Here is a 22,195-nt window from a genome sequence, read left to right on the forward strand (position 1 = left end):
CATTTTTTGCCTTTACCTCCCTTATCTCACCTCATTTGCTCACATCGTATATTGACTTGTTTATACTGTATTATTGGCTGTATGTTTGTTTTACTCCATGTGAAACTCTGTCGTTGTATGTGTTGAACTGCTTTGCTTTATCTTGGCCATCTTGGTTTTTCGCAATTGAAAACTTGTCCTCAACTTACCTACCTGGTTAAATAAAAGGTAAAAAAAATATATATATATAATCACCCGAACTCAACCCAATTGAGATGGTTTGGGATGAGTTGGACTGCAGAGTGAAGGAAAAGCAGCCAACAAGTGCTCAGCATATGTGGGAACTCCTTCAAGACTGTTGGAAAAGCATTCCAGGTGAAGCTGGTTGAGAGATTGCCAAGTGTGTAAAGCTGTCATCTAGGCAACGGGTGGCTACTTCAAAGAATCTCAAATATATTTTGATTTGTTTGACACTTTTTTAGTTACTACATTCCAAGTGTTATTTCATAGTTTTGAGGTCTTGACAATTCTTCTACAACGTAGAAAATAGTAAAAATAAAGAAAAACCCTTGAATGAGTAGGTGTAGCCTAACTTTTGACTGGTACTGTATATGAAAAATTATAATTTTAACGAAATATGTTATACCCCTAACTCAAATTAGTCACTTTGTTCTATAGTACAATGATTTAATGGTAGGTCGTCTTCTGCACGAGGACTTTCTATACTCCTGAACTAAAAACTCCACAACTTATTGACATGGTACTGGTTTATTTTCATTTAAAAAAAAGTTAAGTATTTACATCACTAAACCCTCTCCAGAGTGCATTCACCCACCATCTCCCTCCTTTTAGAGAGGTGTTTGAGGTAGAGTCTGAATGCATGGTGATGGGATAGGTTGTCAACTTCTGAACATTACAGTATCGTCCTGTTGGCTTACTGAAACATCCCCTAACCAAGAACCTCTTCCCTCATAGTCACCTCCTGTACCACGTCCCCCTGGAATAACCCAGTGGTACGGTCCACTGTCTGCACCGGACTCCTGTCTTGCCCATACTCCCTTCGTAAGCACTCCAGCTCCTCTCTCTCCCTTTGCATCCTTTCCTTCTCCATCTGCAACTCCACTCGCTCTCTCTGCAGGTCTTCCCTCTCCCTCTGCAGGGAGCGGGCCTCCTGCTCTTGGCTTCTCCTCAAGGTCTCCAGGGCCTCTTTCTCTGCAGATGTCTCTCTGGTGTTGGCCCGACGTAGTGTCTCCAGGAGCTCCCTCTGCTGCTCCAGTGCCCGTGCCTCCTGCTGCTGAGCACTCCTCAAGGCCTCCGTCAGCTCACGCTCCCGCTCCAACACACGCACCTCCCCCTCACATGCTCCCATCATATCAAATGCATCTACAGAGTGAGAGAAAGAGAGCGGAGACAGGAAAGACAGCATGAAATCAAGAGCTCAGGTTCTCTAACTTATGTAATTTCATAAATTAACACACGTATGAGCATCAGTTCTTCGAATAAAGAATAATACAGTATTTTGGGATCAATTTGAGCAACACCGACATTCACATATATACAGTCATCAGACCGACCTGGAAATTTCCCTGGGCTTTGTTTCAGTGCAACCTCTCCAATTCTCCTTGACAGGTTGGTGTGTTTGGGACCTGAGTCGCCGTCTCTGCGCAATGTCTTCTGGACACCGCTGGTCTTCTGTTTCTTGATGTGGCACTCCAGGCGAGCAAAGGCATCTGGATGTCTCTTGGAGAGGTGGCGCAGCAGGTTGCTGGTGCTGCTCTGGTGCTGGATCTTCTCATTGCAGATCAGACAAAGCGCGCGGTTCTGCTCCTCCAAACGCTCGTAGTGCGTCCACACGGAGCTCCACTTCCGGCCGGATGGTGTGGCCCCTGCACTGCCCTGGCCCACAATCCCAGCCCCGCTGTCTCGGACCACAGCATGATCCTCTGCTGCCTTCAGGATGCCATTGATGGCGCTTGCGATGTCTGCATCACTCACCGAGGCTGCCTGCTCTGGGGGCTGCTCCTCTAGTGCTACCTCCACTGAAACACAAACAGACCAGCAAAAAACAAAATACAAAAAATAAGTTACTCCACTGAGGACTGTCTGACAACCATTCACCTAAAATGTGTTGCTAGCTAATCTATCTTACTACAAAAGTATGTGGACATCCCTTCAAATTAGTGGATTCAGCTATTTCAGCCACACCCATTGCTGACAGGTGTATAAAATCTAGCACACAGCCATGTAATCTCCAGAGAAACATTGGCAGTAGAATGGCCTTACTCAAAGTGGCACCGTCATAGGATGCCACCTTTCCAACAAGTCAATTCGTCAAATTTCTGCCCTGGTCAACTGTAAGCGCTGTTACTGTGAAGTGGAAACATTTATGTGCAACAACGGCTCAGCCACGAAGTGGTAGGCCATACAAGCTCACAGAATGGGACTGCCAAGTGCTGAAGCACGTAGCTCATAAAAATCATCTGTCCTAGGTTGCAACACTCACTACCGAGTTCCAAACTGCCTCTGGAAGCAACGTCACCACAAGAACTGTTTGTTGGGAGTTTCACGACATGGTTTTCCAAGGCCTTAGATCACCATGCGCGATGCCAAGCGTCAGCTTGTGTGTGTGTGTGTGTGTGCGCACGTGCGGCAGAGGGGTCTGTGTGAGACCACATTAATAGAAAATAATCTGGAGTTTAATAAGGGCGATTTAGATTTTCTCTTGCAACATTCTTAAACTTGCAAAATTCGGTTTCCCATTAAAATAATAATAATTGCTTCTTACCCTACGTTGATATTCCTTAATTCGCTCGATAAAGTTATGGAAAGGGGTTTCATGGATAAATTAGGCAAATCCTCTGATGCTGCAAAACAACATTTTGGGGATAATTTTCTGGCCTTGTGGGCACGTTTTCATAGGTCATTGGGTTAGACATTTGTACTAAACCTGGCAACACTGCGTGGCTTGTTTAATTAACCTAAAGCCCCAAACGTAAGGAGTGTTATCACAAATCAATTCGTAGATCAGCATGTTTCTCCACGATCACTACATTGTAACGTTGGGTCAGCAACAGCTGATTCCGGACACAGACAACGTAGCTGCTAACGTTACAAGCTAGCTAACTTTTGGTGAAAACAAAGCATTGTCTGCAGCATAATATAGCTAGTTGGTAAGCAGCATTCCATTCGTTTATATTTAGTGTGACTGGCTCAGCTAGCATACTAGGTCTTCCCATAGATGTCCAGCCATTGAGCTAACGACTATCCATTTAAAAGGGCGGCTCGGCAGAAATATTTATATAAACTAATTACATGTTTGACAGCGGTGGCAACAATTACCCACCGCTGCTAAATTAATATAGGCTAAACACTGCCTTTAGGCCATGATCAAAAATAACTACGCATCTGTGGTCAGAAAGACACACACATTAGGCAGTCAACCAAACTTTGCAACCAGTCTTTCCGCTTTGACCCGAGACTCGTAACACTTGGATATGGGGGACGTTAACATAGCTAGCCCGGCCTAGTATGGGTACAAATGTGTGCTAGCTAGTTGAGTTAGCATCTGGGCTAACACAATGGAAACATTTGACTGAATAACCAAACACCGTATGTGCATCACACGTGGGTTGACGAATGAAAGTTTGATACACTTTACATTCGCATTACCTGATATTCGAGTATGATAACTTCACATAATATCAAATCATACCATCACAATAGTCTTCACTGTTCATCATCATCGGTTGACTGTTGTCGTCCGCCGCCACAGACCGCCTATCTTTTGATGCTGCCGCGCTACTATACTCGTTCAGGTGTTTGCTTCGCAAATGCCTTAGCATGTTCGTGGTGTGGCCGCAATGAAGGACGGTCTCCAAACACAGCAGACAAGTCACTTTCTTCTCGTCTACTGCTCTGAAAAAAGACCAAACGACACTTCGCTTTCTAGGCGCCATCTTCACATAAACGTCTCGTTGGTCGTCACTAGTTACCACAGCCTCAATGTCATAAAGCTCGCCTATTTATATAATTTATCTTATTAAATTGTGGTTTTAAACCTAACCTTAAGCAAACTGCTAACCTTAAATGAAGACCACATTTTTTTTCATTAGTTTCTACGATGTAGCCCTTTTGACTTTGTGGTAACTAATAGACGTCTCATCAGCGACTCCAATAAGTACTTCCGGGTCACGACATTTCTGAAACGTTATAGTGTCGCGGCGAGTCGACTGTTATACGGATAATGTATTTGTGCACATGCGCTTAGCTATCTAACGTCGCCTACAAGTGTGATCAGGGATTTCTCTTGAAAAAAAGCAGTTTTATTTTTATCTTCATTTTGGTGTCACATGCGGAAAACTGACAGCAATCCTTGCCCAATCGCGTCATAGAACTGCTTATGCTTCCAGATGCACAACCAAAATTACTGACATGTCAGAACATCTGACAGGGGTCTAGAGAACAAAACAGCCATTATCGGTGCGCCCTTGACCCGCTCAAACTACGCGAGTCCCGGCTGTTCTGATCCTAACCCAAGTTCATATGATCCTAGGCCAAATTCAGAGGATTTTACCCCGATCATGACAACTTGTCTGGGACGGCAAAACATGACGAATTCGTGGCAAAATCGTATAGTGTCTGCATTATACCTTAGTGATTGAGAGTTGCTTGAATGCTGGAAAAGGACACTAACGCTGCCACCTATCGTATTTGCAGTTTTCATCGAAAGCCTGCAGCAGAGTATTGAAAACCCTAGCCCGTCTAAATTATCTACATTGTGATGCAGTGCACTTTTGGTCAGTCTAATTGTACATCCATCATTTGAATGAGACCCCAATTCATAGGGGAAGATTGGAGCTATCATTCAATTAACATTGTGTTGTGTGGATTACTTTACACTACTGGAAAACATTTACATTTTATCAGTAATTTTTGAAAATCCTCACGTCTGAGTAAATTAAACACGCACGGAGGCAGCAATACTAGTCAGATATGTATCAACTTGGGAGCTGACAGGATTGCACGGTGTTTTCACAGCCTCTGTCCACTCCACTGAAAATAAAATCACAGGTATTGTGTTGAACAGTGATAACACCAAGTAAAACTGAAATAACTTAAAACAAAATATAAATATCCATTTGTCTTGTTTTGCACGCTTTGTACAAAATAATAAAATGCAGTACTACAGGATATTTCTTAACGTAGCTCTTTATTAGCTAGCTACAACTGCATGTTCACTTATCTCCAACCATGATCAACTGACCATGACCTAACCCTCTGGGTGGTCTTAACCAATCATAGCACAGTATGATACGGCGGTAAAATGCATCCAATTATAATTCAGTATGTTTACACATATGAATATTACACCATTAACAAACATCTTATAGCTTATCAGACACATTTCCACTTGCTGAACACATACTAATTAAATAAAACAGCCTTTCTTAGTAAAAACGCAAAAGTAAAAATGAAATAAATACAGTAGTCTTTCCACCATATAGGTCAGACACATTCTATTCACACGCTTGCACAGGGTTGTAGTAGCATTTTATCAATGCAGGAGATGCTGATATGGAAAATGGGATCAACAATCAATATAATAAAAAAATACTAATATACACATCAAATAATAATTAACTGAAAGTCAAGGGGGATTGCATATGAGTAACTCTGCTGTGATGGCAGTCTGATGATGATACGCATCATCTTGTAAACTCTACGAGAAGTTGTAAAGTTAGATTTTTTTAAATGAAATTCTTGAGTTAGTAAGTTACTATTTAAAAGTAACTATGTTTTTTATGTGTATAATACACATTTGTGTAAGAGAAAACCCAACATTTCATCTGTGACATGTATGTAAACAACTCCAAACATTTCTTTCATCGGCAGAAGTAGTGAGGCACAGTGAGAAACTGTAGCATGAATACTAAACACTTCCTCCTTCAAGGTGTTCACTGATTTGATAGGAATGTGTGTGGGTAAGGTGAACTAGGGTCGGATTGTCTGGAAAATGTGAAAACACACACACAAAAACTCTGCTGAGAAGAAGAGTTCACATCCAGTAGAAGGTGTGCCCACCAGTCTGCCTGCCTGTGGCTTCTTGCAGGGCAGGATGCTGTGGCTTTGAGTGTGGCCCTGATGCACGGAAGAGGTCGCCAGACACAGGGTAATGGTTGATAGGGGACAGTCTCGTCAGGACAGGCCATAGAGGCTGTCTGTAGGTCATTTATATTAGTGTGTGTGTGTGTGTATATAAATTAGTACTCAGTTCTTGTTTATCAGCAGCACCTCACAGAGGTTTTGGTTGGGATCTGGTTCCTGAGTCATGACCTCCACACTTTCCCACTCACCGCTGCGGCTTGACCGTTTCACCGCCTCCACCACCGTCTGCACGTACAGCCCATCCTCAAATGTCGACGCCATAGCAACCGGCCCCCGCGCCCACAACCGACGCTCTTCCTGTGCCTGGAAAGCATCTTTTAGAGCCGTAACCATGGACCCTAGCCCCCGCAGGTGTGGCAGGGGGACATCCTTGACCTCTTGTCCCGTCCCTCCGCTGTCCCCTAGCAGCAGCTCCTCCCCTTTCCCTCCATTGCGCTGCCCATACAGCTCTGTCCCCCTGGCAATCAGCCTCCCTGCTGACCCAACAACCATCACCTCGTGGACAAAGGCCCCCGGCATGTTGAAGTTCAGTGTCACAGTGCAGCACACTCCTGACCCAGTCCCAGTCCCTACCCCTCTACCAGAAGCAGACCCTCCCATCAGCATCTGGAAGAAACTGAAGTCATCGCTGGTGACGCAGCGGATCCCGTGGATTGCTCCATTCTGCCCCACGAACGTCCGGAGAAGGCCGTGCACCCGCACCGCCCGTGCTCCCGTCAGGTGACTCAGCAGGTCCACAAGGGTAGAGCCAACCGTGTGGAGCCCGCCACCCCCCATCAGCTCCTCGCAGGTCCAGCCGTATGATTGATCGAGCAGACTGGGACCATAGACACGGGCGTCGCACACTTGCAGCTCACCCACGTATCCCTCTGCCAGCAGCTGCCGCATTGCTACGAACGCTGGTAGGAAGCGCAGAGCATTACCCACAATGCTCAGCAACTGGGGGTAGTATTGCGCAGCAGTCACCATCTTGAACGCGTCCACAGCGGTAGCAGCCTTCTCACATACCACATTCTTACCTATCCCTGAGAGAGAGAGAGCGAGAGAGAGAGAGAGAGAGAGAGAGCGAGAGCGAGAGAGCGGTGTTCTTGAAAACACCTTTATGCTTCAACAACCACCATGTGTGTATGTAGGTTGTGGCACTATTTAATAACTGTGTGTGTGTCTATATGCAAATGTAACCTCAGCCCTGACCTTAAAGCCCCACCCAACACAGGAATTCCACCATTCGGTCGACTCAGTAGGAGGAAGAACATACTGTCCAGACCCCTCTGCCGCACGTGCGCACACACACACACACACACACACACACCCCTCCCCCTTCCGGTTGGTTGAGACACTCTCAGGAAGCAGAAACTAAAGCAGGACGCTGAGGTCAACGCTCAGGAATTCACCCAGATAAGACGGTCACCTCCTTTGACATAACCTACTAGTACCTCAAAACTCACGATTCAGTTAAACCTTATAGGCAACTATTGTAAATCAATCAGAATACAGTGAAAGACAGAGAGGGCTCAATAGAGACTAAGAGAAGGGATGTAGTGAGAGAGGAAAAAAAGAGCCTCAGCCGTGGAGAGGGAGAGAGATGGGGGGGGGGGGGGGTATGAGTCCATAGCATTGCTTCCCTACAGCCTCGTCAAGTATTTGTGTGCTATGAAAACACAGTAAGAGTATTCTGTGTATTGGCTGAGCGTTGTGTAGGCATTGTGCCAATGTTTGTGGTGTAAACACTGGGATTTTTACAGCGATTAACCACGCTCTCCCACGGGGCAGAGGCAGGAAAGAACCAAAGTCTGCCACACTTCCTGGGTGGGGCTGGACACCATAGAACCCAACTGTGTGTGTGTACAAGCGTGCATGCATGCATTTGTGTTGTCTTACCCAGGGCTTTGACTGCAATCTGCCGTGTGAGTGGGGGTGAGATGTAGATGCAGACCAGGTCAACATCAGGGTGCAATAAGACATCGTCCGATTGGCTGGTGTGAAACAGAATGCCCAGCTCCTGCGCCAGGGAGCTTGCCTCCTCCTCGCTCCTCCCCCAGAGCGCGTGTACCTCAAACCCTTCCCCCCGCAGTAAAGGAACTAGCACCCGTGCCGTACTCCCTGTGCCAAACACACCAACACCAGGCAACATTGCTGCCACTCCACTTCACTGTATGTCTGGTCTGCACCACACAGACACGCAAGCATCCCAACGTCGTCCTCTTGTCTCACAGTGGTAGTATCTGTTGTTGCCTAGCAACACAGGAAAATGTTTTAGAATTATTATTATGTACAATGGAGAAACTAAACGTTGAATTACTTTTAAATGTATTGTACGATTATAAACGTCCACGACTACCTGCTCCTCTGTTCTACTATCTACACATTAGCTACAAATTGTTAGACCAGATGTGATTTAACCAAAGATTTTTGGTATCCATTACTGCGAGTTACAGATTTGCCTATAAAAAACGTTGCCAGAGGTTTTTCAACTAACCTGGTATTGATTGAGATAGACGGGTCCACCCCAAAGTTTAGGAGAGAGAGAGAAGATTTGAAATAGACAAGATGGCAGCGTACACATTGTTAGATTACTTCATGGAGAGAAGCATTTGTTCATTTTAACATCAGAGCATTTTAGAAATTCCAAACGCACCACTTGCAACTGGTACATGTTTTGTCGAATCGAGAATGAGGATAGTGTCGCCAATATCAGGTTAGTTGAAACTTATTCTCAAAAACAATTTGATATTCATGCCTATGGTTCTATGGCTGATAACCAAGTAGTTTACACTACAGAACTGCAAAGACTGCTACTTATGCATGTGTGAGTTAAGCAGAACCATAGCTCTCAAACCCCCTACAGTTCTCAGCCATTAGCTTTCCCCCAGACTGCCTTGTGTGAACTACAACCGCAACGCTGTGTTTTAACGTTTGGAAATGTCAAGACATCGCTTGCGATACGGCCCTCATCAGCGAGAGACAATCCTTCCGATAAAGAAGATACTTACTGTAGCAGTTTTGCACAGTTCCATACAGCTATGGGTACTTCCATCCTATCAAACTACACTTCAAGTTATGCTTACATACAGGTGTTCGGAGCATGCTAGATTGCTAATTAGCACAGGTGGTCAGCTTTTGTCTTCAGTCTGTTTTCCGTAAACAAGAGATGTAACATTGAGATACGGTAGTGTGGGAACACTAATCCTATCAAGGTGTGTATAAGCGTAACCTTTTGTTTTCTGAAAATTATTTCTTGCTGATATGAAAGGTCCATATGCTTCCAAAACCTTACTGCAAGCGATACATGTTAATGTTCAGACCGAGTGAAGGGGATCTCAACAAAACTTCCCTCTAAAGAAGACGCCTTTGTACAATTAGTCTTATTATGTGTAATGGAACTGAGAGTCATGACCTAGGGCTAGGCCGAACCATATCCAGACTGAACAAAAATATAAAACGCAACATAAGTGCATGTACAGTGGGGCAAAAAAGTATTTAGTCAGCCACCAATTGTGCAAGTTCTCCCACTTAAAAATATGAGAGGCCTGTCATTTTCATCATAGGTACACTTCAACTATGACAGAAAAAATGAGAAAAAAAATCAAAAAATCACATTGTAGGATTTTTAATGAATTTATTTGCAAATTACGGTGGAAAATAAGTATTTGGTCACCTACAAACAAGCAAGATTTCTGGCTCTCACAGACCGGTAACTTATTCTTTAAGAGGCTCCTCTGTCCTCCACTCGTTACCTGTATTAATGGCACCTGTTTGAACTTGTTATCAGTATAAAAGACACCTGTCCACAACCTCAAACAGTCACACTCCAAACTCCACTATGGCCAAGACACAAGAGCTGTCAAAGGACACCAGAAACAAAATTGTAGACCTGCACCAGGCTGGGAAGACTGAATCTGCAATAGGTAAGCAGCTTGGTTTGAAGAAATCAACTGTGGGAGCAATTATTAGGAAATGGAAGACATACAAGACCACTGATAATCTTCCTCGATCTGGGGCTCCACGCAAGATCTCACCCCGTGGGGTCAAAATGATCACAAGAACGGTGAGCAAAAATCCCAGAACCACACGGGGGGACCTAGTGAATGACCTGCAGAGAGCTGGGACCAAAGTAACAAAGCCTACCATCAGTAACACACTACGCCGCCAGGGACTCAAATCCTGCAGTGCCAGACGTGTCCCCCTGCTTAAGCCAGTACATGTCCAGGCCCGTCTGAAGTTTGCTAGAGAGCATTTGGATGATCCAGAAGAAGATTGGGAGAATGTCATATGTTCAGATGAAATCAAAATAGAACTTTGTGGTAAAAACTCAACTCGTCTTGTTTGGAGGACAAAGAATGCTGAGTTGCATCCAAAGAACACCATACCTACTGTGAAGCATGGGGGTGGAAACATCATGCTTTTGGGGCTGTTTTTCTGCAAAGGGACCAGGACGACTGATCCGTGTAAAGGAAAGAATGAATGGGGCCATGTATCGTGAGATTTTGAGTGAAAACCTCCTTCCATCAGCAAGGGCATTGAAGATGAAACGTGGCTGGGTCTTTCAGCATGACAATGATCCCAAACACACCGCCCGGGCAACGAAGGAGTGGCTTCGTAAGAAGCATTTCAAGGTCCTGGAGTGGCCTAGCCAGTCTCCAGATCTCAACCCCATAGAAAATATTTGGAGGGAGTTGAAAGTCTGTGTTGCCCAGCAACAGCCCCAAAACAGCACTGCTCTAGAGGAGATCTGCATGGAGGAATGGGCCAAAATACCAGCAACAGTGTGTGAAAACCTTGTGAAGACTTACAGAAAACGTTTGACCTCTGTCATTGCCAACAAAGGGTATATAACAAAGTATTGAGATAAACTTTTGTTATTGACCAAATACTTATTTTCCACCATCATTTGCAAATAAATTCATTAAAAATCCTACAATGTGATTTTCTGGATTTTTTTTCTCATTTTGCCTGTCATAGTTGAAGTGTACCTATGATGAAAATTACAGGCCTCTCTCGTCTTTTTAAGTGGGAGAACTTGCACAATTGGTGGCCGCCTAAATACTTTTTTGCCCCACTGTAAGTGTTGGTCCCATGTTTCATGAGCTGAAATAAAAGATCCCAGAAATCTTTCATCCACACAAAAAGCTAATTTCTCTCAAATTTTGGGCACAAATTTGTTTAAATCCCTGTTAGTGAGGATTTCTCCCTTTCCAAGATAATAACACTATGAAGTTTCTAAAACTGTTTGAATGATGTCTGAGTATAACAAAACCCATATGGCAGGCAAAAACCTGAGAAAAAAATCCAACCAGGAAGTAGGAAATCTGAGGTTTGTAGTTTTTCAACTCTTTTCCTATTGAATACACTGTCTATGGGGTCATATTGCACTTCCTAAGGCTTCCACTAGATGTCAACAGTCTTTAGAACCTTGTTTGATGCTTCTACTGTGAAGTGGGGGCAAATGAGAGGGATTGAGTCAGAGGTAGAATGCAGAGTGCCATTAGCTGACCACGCCCGTTCACATGAAAGTTAGCTTGCTTTCCATTGCATTTCTACAGACAAAGGAATTCTCCGGTTGGAACATTATCGAAGATGTATGATAAAAATATCCTAAAGATTGATTCTATACATCGTTTGACATGTTTCTACGGACTGTAACAGAACTTTTTTTACTTTGTCTGCTCGCGCGTCATGAATTTGGATTACTGGGCTAAACGCGCAAACAAAAAGGAGGTATTTGGACATAAATTATGAACTTTATCGAACAAATCAAACATTTATAGTGGAACTGGGAGTCCTGGGAGTGCATTCTAATGAAGATCATCAAAGATAAGTGAATATTTATAATGCTATTTCTGACTTTGTTGACTACACAACATGGAAGATATCTGTTTGGCTTGTTTTGGTCTCTGAGCACTGTACTCTGATTATTGCATGGTGTGCTTTTTCCGTAAAGCTTTTTTGAAATCTGACACAGCGGTTGCATTAAGGAGAAGTGGATCTAAAGTTCCATGTATAACACTTGTATTTTCATCAACATTTATGATGAGTATTTCTGTAAATTGATGTGGCTCTTTGCAAAATCACTGGATGTTTTTGGAACTACTGAACATAACGTGCCAATGTATACTGAGATTTTTTTTATATAAATATGAACTTTATCGAACAAAACATACATGTATTGTGTAACATGAAGTCATCTGATGAAGATCATCAAAGGTTAGTGATTCATTTATCTCTATTTCCGCTTTTTGTGACTCCTCTCTTTGGCTGGAAAAATGGCTGTGTTTTTCTGTGACTAGGCACTCACCTAACATAATCGTTTGTGGTGCTTTCGCCGTAAAGCCTATTTGAAATAAGACACTGTGGTGGGATTAACAAGAACTGTATCTTTAAAATGGTGTAAAATACTTGTGTGTTTGAGGAATTTTAATTATGAGATTTCTGTTGTTTGAATTTGGCACCCTGCACTTTCATGATCCCGTTAGCGGGATCTCAGCCCAAAGAGGTTTTAAGGGAGCATGCAATTGGCATGTTGATTGCAGGAATGTCCACCAGAGCTGTTGCCAGAAAATGTAATGTTAATTTCTCTAACATAAAGCGCCTCCAACATCATTTTAGAGAATTTGGCAGTACGTCCAACAGGCCTCACAACCGCAGAAGACGGGTAAGCCGTGTGGGCAAGCGGTTTGCTGAAGTCAACGTTGTAAACAGAGTGCCCCATGGTGGGTTATGGTATGGGAAGGCATAGGCTACGGACAACAAACACAATAGTATTTTATCAATGGCAATTTGAATGCACAGAGATACCGTGACAGGATCCTTAAGCCCATTGTTCTGCTATTCATCCTGATGACATCACCTCATGTATCAGCATGATAATTGGCAAGGGTCTGAACACAATTCCTGGAAGCTGAAAATGTTCCAGTTCTGACATGGCCTACATACTCACCAGACATGTCACCCATTGAGCACGTTTGGGATGCTCTGGATTGATGTGTATGACAGTGTGTTCCAGTTCCCGACATTATCCAGCAACTTCGCACAGCCATCGGAAAAGAGTGGGACAATATTCCACAGGCCACAATCACCAGCCTCATCAACTCTATGTGAAGGTGATGCATCTTGCTGCATGAGGGAAATGGCGATCACACCAAATACCGACTGGTTTTCTGATCCACCCCTTACCTTTTTCTTTAAGGTATCTGTGACCAACGGATGCATATCTGTATCCCCAGTCATGTGAAACTAATAGATTAGGTCAACATTTATTTCAAATAATTGATTTCCTTATATGAACTGTAACTCGGTAAAATCGTTAATTGTTGCGTTTATTTTTGTTCACATAAATTAGCTTGTTAGCTAACATTAACGATCCAGTGGCTGGGGAGACAGACACCCAGGGGTTCTGGATTACGATTTAGAAAATCGATGAGATCTTTATAACCACTCTTGTGACTAGGATATATTTTGGTGGTTTAGCTAGATGACTTTTGCTCCGCCGATTGTTAGGAGGCTATGCCGTGTAACGTTACCTGCTGATGTGATGACGTCCCCCGTCTCGGTCAGACTCCTGGTGGTCGTTTAATCTGTGGCAGCGAGACTCACCATTCACATTCAGGTCAAAAGTGAATGGTATCAGAGCAAGACTCTCAATTTATTCACACTTCTGTATTCTGTCGTCAGTATACTTTTCGAGGTTCACTTTGGGCATCCGCGTTCGCCCAGCATCCGTCTTTCTTCACGACGTTGTCCTGATGAGTTTGCGCAGTGTTGTCGGAGAGACACAATTCCAGGCACGTTCATCAGAGCAACGCCCGGACTGGTTCCGAGGAGGGCTCCCAAGCCATCAAGACCCACGCCATTGGCCGTTCGATAGCCAATGGGCTCTCAGCAATGCCTTCACCACCGCGTTCGAGCCTTCGAGGAGAAGCAGTCTGCCTGCAGCAGTGCCGCGTCCAACCAGCTAGTTCGATTGACTGACAGCGAGTTAAATGCTACGCTACATGTAAATTAAGGAAGCTTGCTAACAAATTAGATATGGTTTACGAGTAGAATTGCTTGTTTTCAGATTCAAAAATAGAGCTTAAGTTGCATCATTGACATTGTCAAAGACACATTGGTATGCTGCGTTGCACTTCATGAAATCAAGAAAAAAACTGGCGACTTTGACAGACTGAGCAGTAGCCTACACTGGAAGAAAGTGAAGACAACTCAGTAAGGTAGCTAGCTAGTTGCTATAATTTATCTGTCTATGATGTGTCACTCTGAAATTACAAAATGTCTGCACACTTTTATTTCAATAACGTGTGCATGTCGTTACATATAAAACAGCACCCACCAGTATCATGAAAGGTAATAGGAAGTCGAACTAATGGTAAATGTTAATTCTGAAATATTGTGATGCATGGCAAGCATACAAAAGTATTAGTTAGTATATTAATGCCATTTTGACATTTATGTTTTTTTTTTTTTATCATTCCAAGACATGTCAATCAGCAGTAGATCCAACAGTGTCCTCCCCACCCTGGTATGGTGAAAAGCTGAGGGATGGGCCTGGAGAAATATAAATGATCTCAGATTCATAGATGGCGCTATGGATGCAAGGACTGACCATCCATGATATCAAAATTATAGTTTTAACCATGTTTTGGGCAAATGCAACTAGGGCTGCCCAGAACAAAGTAACAAAGAAAGTAGTTTTAGGCCTATCTTATAATACTTGTCTCTCCCCCCCCCCCCCCCCCCCCCCCCCCAAAGGGCTTATTATATAATAAAATGTAGCCAAAGCTATGATATTAAACAGCGTATTCTTTTATCAAATATCTATTTTCATAGTGTTAATAGTTTTGATTGTAATAATACTCTGTTGTGTGTTTTTAATTTGAAGTGTGCTTGATGTATCTGACACCCCAAATTAAGTTCCCTCTGGGAAAATAAAGTTAGCATGTATGACTATGTGTTTCCAATAACCTTAACTTGAATATTGAATCCATTTGTCACGAGTGCTGCAACAGGGCTGTGCTGTTGGCAACATTTCTGTTTTCCCATATGTAGAGGGTCCAAGTGGGAGTGAGGTCAGTGAAGATGAGGGAGGGGCAGGAGAAGTTAGCAGAGTAGGCCTATATATTACCTGAGCTGGATGTGGTAAAATATGGGATATTTTATGCAGACAAATAGTCAAGTCATCATCTATTTCCGAATTGGTTAAAATAAGGTTAGGTTAAAGGTCCAATGCAGCCATTTGTATCTCAATATCAAATCATTTCTGGCCTGGCGAAAAATGATGTACCTTTTACTGTGATTGTTTTCAATTAAAATGGTCAAAAAGAAATCAACAATCTTAGCAAAGAGCGATTTCTCAAGCAAGAATTTAGCTAGGACTGTCGGACTGGTCTGATTGGGGAGGGGAAAACTGAAAATTAGCTGTTATCGGCAGAAATGTTTGGAACTCTATTTCTTATTGGTCTGTTAACTAATTTACTGCCTGGTGATGTCACTAGTCAGGCCAAAACTCCATCCCACCAAAGCAGGATGAAATTCCATACAGTCTTGTCAAACAGCTCTTACATTAAAAGAGCATTATCATAATGATCATGATCATAATTATCACAAACATAATCAACAGTTTTGGTTCATCTGTTGCTCTGCAGAGAGGCTGATTGAGACATTGTCCTCTCTTAAGGTCTGGTTTCACAAGCGAGTCAACACTCCAGGAGTCATTTTCATGATGCCTGTCCAGGGTCTTCATTTTATTATTTTGGTTCATGGTACTGTTGGCAATTTCGTGGCATGCCTTGCATTGAAGAGACAAGATCTAAATATATGTGACCAGGTCTGGGTGGATGTGGTTTGTCACATTCTCAGAGTGGGAATTCTCATGGCCCTTGTGCTCCAGCATCTTTCTGATACAGACTTTTGAGGTGGGCCCATCGTTGATGTCAATGGATACATAGACCTTACAGTTGTTTGCCGTGGTGTCCTGTGGCTGCCGTGTCGATTTTCCTCTTGCCATGTGTTGTTCACAGTAAAGATGAAGTGGTTGTGTATTTAGACTTTTGTAGTCATATGACCCATCAAGGTCACTGATATAGCTTTCGATATACACCTCCACCTCTGCCCTTATGACTCCTTTTGAAAGCACTCTTAATTTTAAAAATCCATTCTGGAAGAAAATAACATACAGCATATAATTTCACTCCTTTACCTTATAAACTGCCTCTACCCCCCCCACAATCATATTTTTATTGAATTTTGGGTTAGTGGGGCCCCTCAGAAGGATTTTTTTAAACGGCCCCCCAATTCACTAAGTCCACTGCAAGTAGGCCTATTGAGAGCACTCTCTCGGAGGTGAATTACCTCTTATGTGCAAGCGAGCGCTCTCCGACTTGTCAATCAACCAAAAGCTATTGTAATATTTTACATTATATACAAGTCCATTGTAATGATGGGTATTAAATCCTAGACAATCATTTTCTAACTATTTTCATTAAATCACTGAGCCTTCACCTACTTCTCACTCCAATAAGTTTCTTCTCACACAAGTCTTAAGTAATCTCCTGATGGGAAGACACAGGGGACAGCTGATTGGCAGATAATTAACATATTCATATATTCAAAACCAAAAAGTTTAGTGGTAATAGACCATTTTTTAAATAATTTTTTTTTAAAAAAGACTGATAATCAGCAATTCAGCTTATTAAACAGACATGTACATCATGTATCAACCTCTTTCCTTGGGCTCTCGAGTGGTGTTTAGGGTTCTAATGCACTGAATATCAGTGCTAATGGCGTCGCTACAGACCCTGGTTAGTTTCCAGGCTGTATCACAACTGGCTATGATAGGGTGACGCACAATTGGTCCACCGTCGTTAGGGTTTGGTTCGGGCTAGCCAGTCATTGTAAATAAGAACTTGCCTTACGCTTCGAACACACCGACTGTGTTATTGCATCGCTGCTGCATAACATTTTGCGCAGCAAGGCAACTATACTGATGCAGGTACCTTTTGCAGACGGTCGAATGCGGTTGGTGTTGGATCCTGTGTTTTACATTATAGCCATTACCATATATATGATTTAATATTATCTGCTGTTGGCTTGTGTGGATGTATGTATGTGTTATGCAACATAGCTGACTTGAAACATTGTTAAAAGCTTCAGGGCCATGGGCCTTTCTCATGATGGAAAAATACAGAAGACAAGAACTGTGCAATGAGTTGGGGGGGGCACATTCAGAGCGTGGGGTTGCAGAACAAGTGGTCTTTTGTTAGATAACAGGAACCAGGTGCGAGATAACAATATGGAGCATGAGCGCATGGATGTTCTTCACAGCAACAGTTACATCTATCAACAGAAGCGCCAAGAGGCGGGGACCCGCTTGCAATAGGCTGAGCAAGTTTAAACCACGCCGAGCCTCTACTGTGATAGGCCAACAGACGGGGTTGGAACTGTCTATCACAGTATAAAGAATACTTTTTACATACATCTTGTCAGTTCTCTGTTCTGCCCTGCGTGGTATTACAGTGAGCCCGTATATACGAAAGTTGCATTTGCCATTTATTACTTAGCTAATAAAAAAATACATAGTATACAATCGGTGACTCATTGTTATATTTATCCTGATACCAGATTCGAATTTACGCAACTCTAACATGGTGACCACCGACGTGATCTGGTAAAGGACATCGCTGGACATTGGTGTGCCAGCCGATTGGCCAGTACTGTCGTCGGACGGTGTGTCTCACATATCCTGACCGGTCAACTAAAAAAGGTAAGCAGACACCTGTTGTGAAAAACTAAAGTTCTGCACATTGGAGTTATCCAAATTTAGTTTTGTGAGACACCTGTTTGATGTAAGTTACTAAATTTAAACTATTATGATGTGTGAGATTGGAAAATAGTTGAGAAAGTAATATCTCCATTGGCAACTGCAATTTTATTATTGATCAACAATACTTAATGATGCATTGTGTATAGGATGTACTAGTATGCCTGGCTGGTAGGTGGTAACAGAGGACACTTACTACATGTATGAATGGTGGGTAACGGGTGACCACCAAAGCGTGAATGGATAGTCTGGGACTACATGTATGATTCATTCTAGTTGATTATAAAAGTGTGACTGGATAGTCTGGGACTACATGTATGATTCATTCTAGTTGATTATAAAAGTGTGACTGGATAGTCTGGGACTACATGTATGATTCATTCTAGTTGATTATAAAAGTGTGACTGGATAGTCTGGGACTACATGTACGAGTGGTGGGTAACGAGTGACCACCAAAGTGCGAATGGAAAGCCATATGATGGGAATGTGGTGTACTAGGCAGGGCCAAGAGTGAATGACGGATATTTAAATTGATTAATTGGACTTGAGACCGATTTAGCCCTGTGGAGAGGGTCTCTCTAAGGTCCTAACAAAGCATAGGTGTGTGTGAAGTACATCGGGGAGTAAAGTCGGCGCACTGACTACCAAGTTTGAATGAGACATTAAGTTGTTCTAGAAACGTGATCCAGTCGACACGTTAGTCATATGGAGTGATTGTATTGTTTATTTTGTACATTTGGTATTGAAGTAAAGGTGATAATCTGGGGGACACTAGACTACTTAATACCCTAGGGGACCCACAGTGCATAATTGAGTTCTTACTTTAGACCTAATTGGGGGCCGATTTAGCCGTAAGGAAAGGGTACCACTTGGGTTTGAGTAAAGGCATAGGTTGTTGACAGTATTGTAGTGTACATAAAATGTCGTTGGAAATAGAAAAGGTGTTGAAAACGCTGAAGTCCACTTTAGAAGTGAATGGAGGTCAAGAGAGTGGGGTGAGAAGCTGTGCAGAGAATGGATAGAAGGAGGGGCCATTGCGTCTCCCACTGGTCTGCTTACTGGGGTGAATGGAGATTTGTGTGTGTATGGTGTAAGTTGAAGCTTACTGGCGTGACTTACTGACTCAAATCGTGTGCATGAAATACGCTTGATATTCAGTCGGGGACTAATATCGGTATGAATGAGGTCGGGGGCCTTCAGATGAGATGTCTGAGTTGTATTAATTTGAGCCTGCCAAGCTGAGTGTGGTACATTAGGTATTTCAGTTGGAGCTGGTACCGGTGAGAATGTTTAAAAAGTCGCAGGCTTGCTGATGAGATGTTTGCACAGAGTTATATCATAGAATATTGAGGGGGTGTCCATGACTGTTGGAAAAAGTGTTAAACTCTTAACGTAAAATTCTGTGTGTAGATTTATATTATGAGGTTTGAACTATACTAATATTGTAGAATTACATAATCAACATCTGAACATACTTACGTTAAACATTAATTGAGCCACTGAGTAATAGATAAGATATACACTAGGTACGGGAGACGGGGTGACGGGTGTGGTCGACGTAAGACGGGTGGGTGTTCTAACCAAGTGCTGAGAAATAAGGTCGATTTATTTTGTTCTTTTAATTAATTTACACAAGTACTTCCCGGTTATTGATTTTGGTTTGATTGTTCAGATAACACCATTGAAATTAAACAGGAGGTTAAGGTATACTAACATTAGAATCTGTTTTCATTATGGGGAACAATGAAAGGCCTGCAGAGTGGATTGCAGGCTGATTTGATTTAATGTTAAAGGGACTGTGTACGTTTATCACAGTTGTGTGTGTGTGTCTAATGGCTGGGTATTTAAGAAGTATTTTGGTGAGACAATTTGGAGAAACACCGAGACTAATTATTTGAGTTTGAGGGGATTATCGTAATTATTAGGTTTTGTTTTTGTTGTAAACGTTTGGGTTAAGGGGATTTCCCTGTTCCCAGAGACAAGATATCTTAAAGGGGTACACTCAATATGGAATATTAGGAGTTTTATTTTCTGAGTTTTAATTACACAAGTGATTTTTTTTTTTTAAAGATAAAGGGTTCTTTAATATGTCTAATATGGTATGGAACACGAATGTAAGGGGATGATGTAACCTTTGACCTGCTTTCATGGCTCTCCTGGGTGGTCTGATCAGCGACAGGGGGGTGCCATTTGAATAATGAATTTGTGGTCATGGGTAATACTGTTTTAAAAAAAAATAATATATATATATATATATATATATATATATATACATTTAATTTATTTTTTAAGGTAAATTAATTATAGTGGAGTTTAATTAACCTATATAAGGACTTTAGAAATTGCCACCATAGACATGTTTTTCTAAAAAAATCCATGAGTTTAGATAAAGCCAAACAGTGAGACATTTAGTTAAAATGTGGAAACATGAGAAAAAGAGCTACAGACAGAAATGGGGAAAAGGCAGACAGAACAGCCCTCCCGCGCTGCGGAGACCTTGAAGGTTGGAGAGCAGAGAGGAGAAGTTTTAGAAGGGGCGCCAGGACGAGCAAAGATAACAGTTACTGAGTGGAGACAAAAGTGAGAATTGGACATGTGGAGAATGAAAGGGGTGCTCCTACATGATAATGTCAGAACAGAAGGATAATATACTAATCTTACCTAAGTCATTATTTAGAGTAGGTAAGGTTGTTACCTGGGCAGAGCCAGGTATCAAAAGGGGGATGGGTAAATTGTGGTCTAGGATAGGATGGGGCCTATTGGATAATAAAATAATTTAAAAAAAAACATATATTCTAGCTAACAAATAGGCATAGAGGTTAGATATAATCAGAGAGAACAAATGAGAAACTGTTTGTTAACCAAACCTGTATGTCCAAGATTTTATGCATTACAGGTGAATTAAAGGAGAAGGTGATTCACTCAATCCAGTCCCTGTCGAGAATAGATGTGAAGCAGCCCGTTGCGAGGGCCATACCAAGTGCTCCTGGTGACAGCCTTTGCGGTAGCTACCTGGGGACATATCACACATTGTTGGAGGGTAGGACACATTGACACTGCCGAACCATCACAGAGTTAGAGAGAAGAACCGAAACCAATATGGCTCTGGGTTTCACTCTCTTAACGAAGCTTCCCTGACCCCGCACTCCCATCACTGTGTAGCGTTCATAGAAGTGGAAGTGTGGTTTGGCCTCTGGCTGCTGATGTGTTCTCTGGGAGAGGGTGGGCTTTACAGGAGTGTCAGTGTACCTGTGTAATGGGAGAGGGTGTCCGTATGGGGATTACATGATAACCAACTTGGGACAGTTCTAGGATTGGAGAAGAGGGTATCCTTATAGCATAAGGGATCCCACAAAGGTGGATAGGTTTTCCATGATATGGGGGAAACCTGGGAGCACTGTTGAACTTTGTAAAGGTGATGAAATCCTACTAACCATCAAAACTATTAAGCTCTCTGATGCAGGGACTTACACCCTCGGACTACAAAGAACCAGGACAGACACGATGGGTGTGTTTTCCATTAAGGTGCTGCCAAAACCACAGAGGTCCCAGACGAACCAGAGCCAGACACACTCCTCTACCACCCCTGGACCGAACCTGCCACCTACCACCACTGTGTCAAATCTCATTCAGGTAATTAACATTAGAGACTATTCAGCTATTGATCAATTAGGCACTGAGACTGGTTTTGATGGTAGGGACAATTTGTGGCTGTCTTATGAGGTATACAGCGAAGACCCTGAAAAGAAAGGACTGCATAATGTGGTCATGCTAGACCTGTTCTGGCTACACACCCATTTGCTATAGGAGAAGGAGAGGGGTGGTTGTGTATTCTGAGAGGTTTTTTACCAGGTTCAGCCCAATTCAACTCTCTGTTCCTCTTTGAGCCTTGTGTTTCCTACAGTACCTCCTCATCGGGCCCCTTGGGGTGTTAAGGCATATGGGGGCAATTACAGTTGCATCACGGGTACAGGTAATGGCATTGATTATGGGAGATTGCCTGAAGCTGATTGCAGTAGTAACATAACCATTAATTCCACAAAGCCAGTTACAGGCCTAAACCAAACTAGTGGTCTGGCTGATGTGTGGTGGATATGTGGACCCAAAAGAGTGCTGAGACCCATTCTTAGAGGAGACTGGCAAGGTACGTGTACTCTGACCAGTTTGATCATTCCATTGACCATTGTTGATGTTACTGCTGAACAGCTGTTGGACTCTGTATCCAGGGGACCTGAAAAC

The 22,195-nt window shown here is 42.8% G+C and overlaps 2 protein-coding genes across 3 annotated transcripts; both read right to left on the reverse strand.

Moving 5' to 3' along the window:
• Positions 1-441: 441 nt before the first annotated feature.
• On the reverse strand, positions 442-13,573 carry LOC139384855 (cingulin-like). Of its 2 annotated transcripts, none has more exons than XM_071129750.1 (3): positions 13,082-13,573; positions 1,554-2,018; positions 442-1,362 (listed from the first exon to the last, which is right to left on the reverse strand). In XM_071129750.1, exons 1-3 carry the CDS (start codon positions 13,251-13,253, stop codon positions 929-931), a joined length of 1,071 nt encoding a protein of 356 aa, XP_070985851.1. In that variant the 5' UTR covers positions 13,254-13,573; the 3' UTR covers positions 442-928. The 2 variants fall into 2 exon arrangements, with proteins under 2 accessions (XP_070985851.1, XP_070985850.1); XM_071129749.1 differs by lacking the exon at positions 13,082-13,573 and adding an exon at positions 3,692-4,184.
• LOC139384853 (glucose-fructose oxidoreductase domain-containing protein 2-like) lies at positions 4,771-13,916 on the reverse strand. The gene is made up of 3 exons (XM_071129748.1): positions 13,665-13,916; positions 8,026-8,379; positions 4,771-7,169 (listed from the first exon to the last, which is right to left on the reverse strand). Exons 2-3 carry the CDS (start codon positions 8,276-8,278, stop codon positions 6,247-6,249), a joined length of 1,176 nt encoding a protein of 391 aa, XP_070985849.1. The 5' UTR covers positions 8,279-8,379; positions 13,665-13,916; the 3' UTR covers positions 4,771-6,246.
• Between the last annotated feature and the right edge of the window lie 8,279 nt (positions 13,917-22,195).

This window comes from Oncorhynchus clarkii, chromosome 26 (genome assembly GCF_045791955.1).
Source record: "Oncorhynchus clarkii lewisi isolate Uvic-CL-2024 chromosome 26, UVic_Ocla_1.0, whole genome shotgun sequence".
NCBI classification, from domain to species: domain Eukaryota; kingdom Metazoa; phylum Chordata; class Actinopteri; order Salmoniformes; family Salmonidae; genus Oncorhynchus; species Oncorhynchus clarkii.

What these genes read in the sequence shown, in the direction of transcription:
- LOC139384855 (XM_071129749.1), bottom strand. Translation starts at nt 3,935, where the DNA reads ATGGCGCCTAGAAAGCGAAGTGTCGTTTGGTCTTTTTTCAGAGCAGTA. An exon ending in CAGTGAAGACTATTGTGATG is followed by an intron (nt 2,019 to 3,691) that starts GTATGATTTGAT and finishes TTTGTGTTTCAG; the next exon opens with TGGAGGTAGCACTAGAGGAG. An exon ending in AAGCCCAGGGAAATTTCCAG is followed by an intron (nt 1,363 to 1,553) that starts GTCGGTCTGATG and finishes CTCACTCTGTAG; the next exon opens with ATGCATTTGATATGATGGGA.
- LOC139384853 (XM_071129748.1), bottom strand. Translation starts at nt 8,278, where the DNA reads ATGTTGCCTGGTGTTGGTGTGTTTGGCACAGGGAGTACGGCACGGGTG. An exon ending in GATTGCAGTCAAAGCCCTGG is followed by an intron (nt 7,170 to 8,025) that starts GTAAGACAACAC and finishes TCTCTCTCTCAG; the next exon opens with GGATAGGTAAGAATGTGGTA.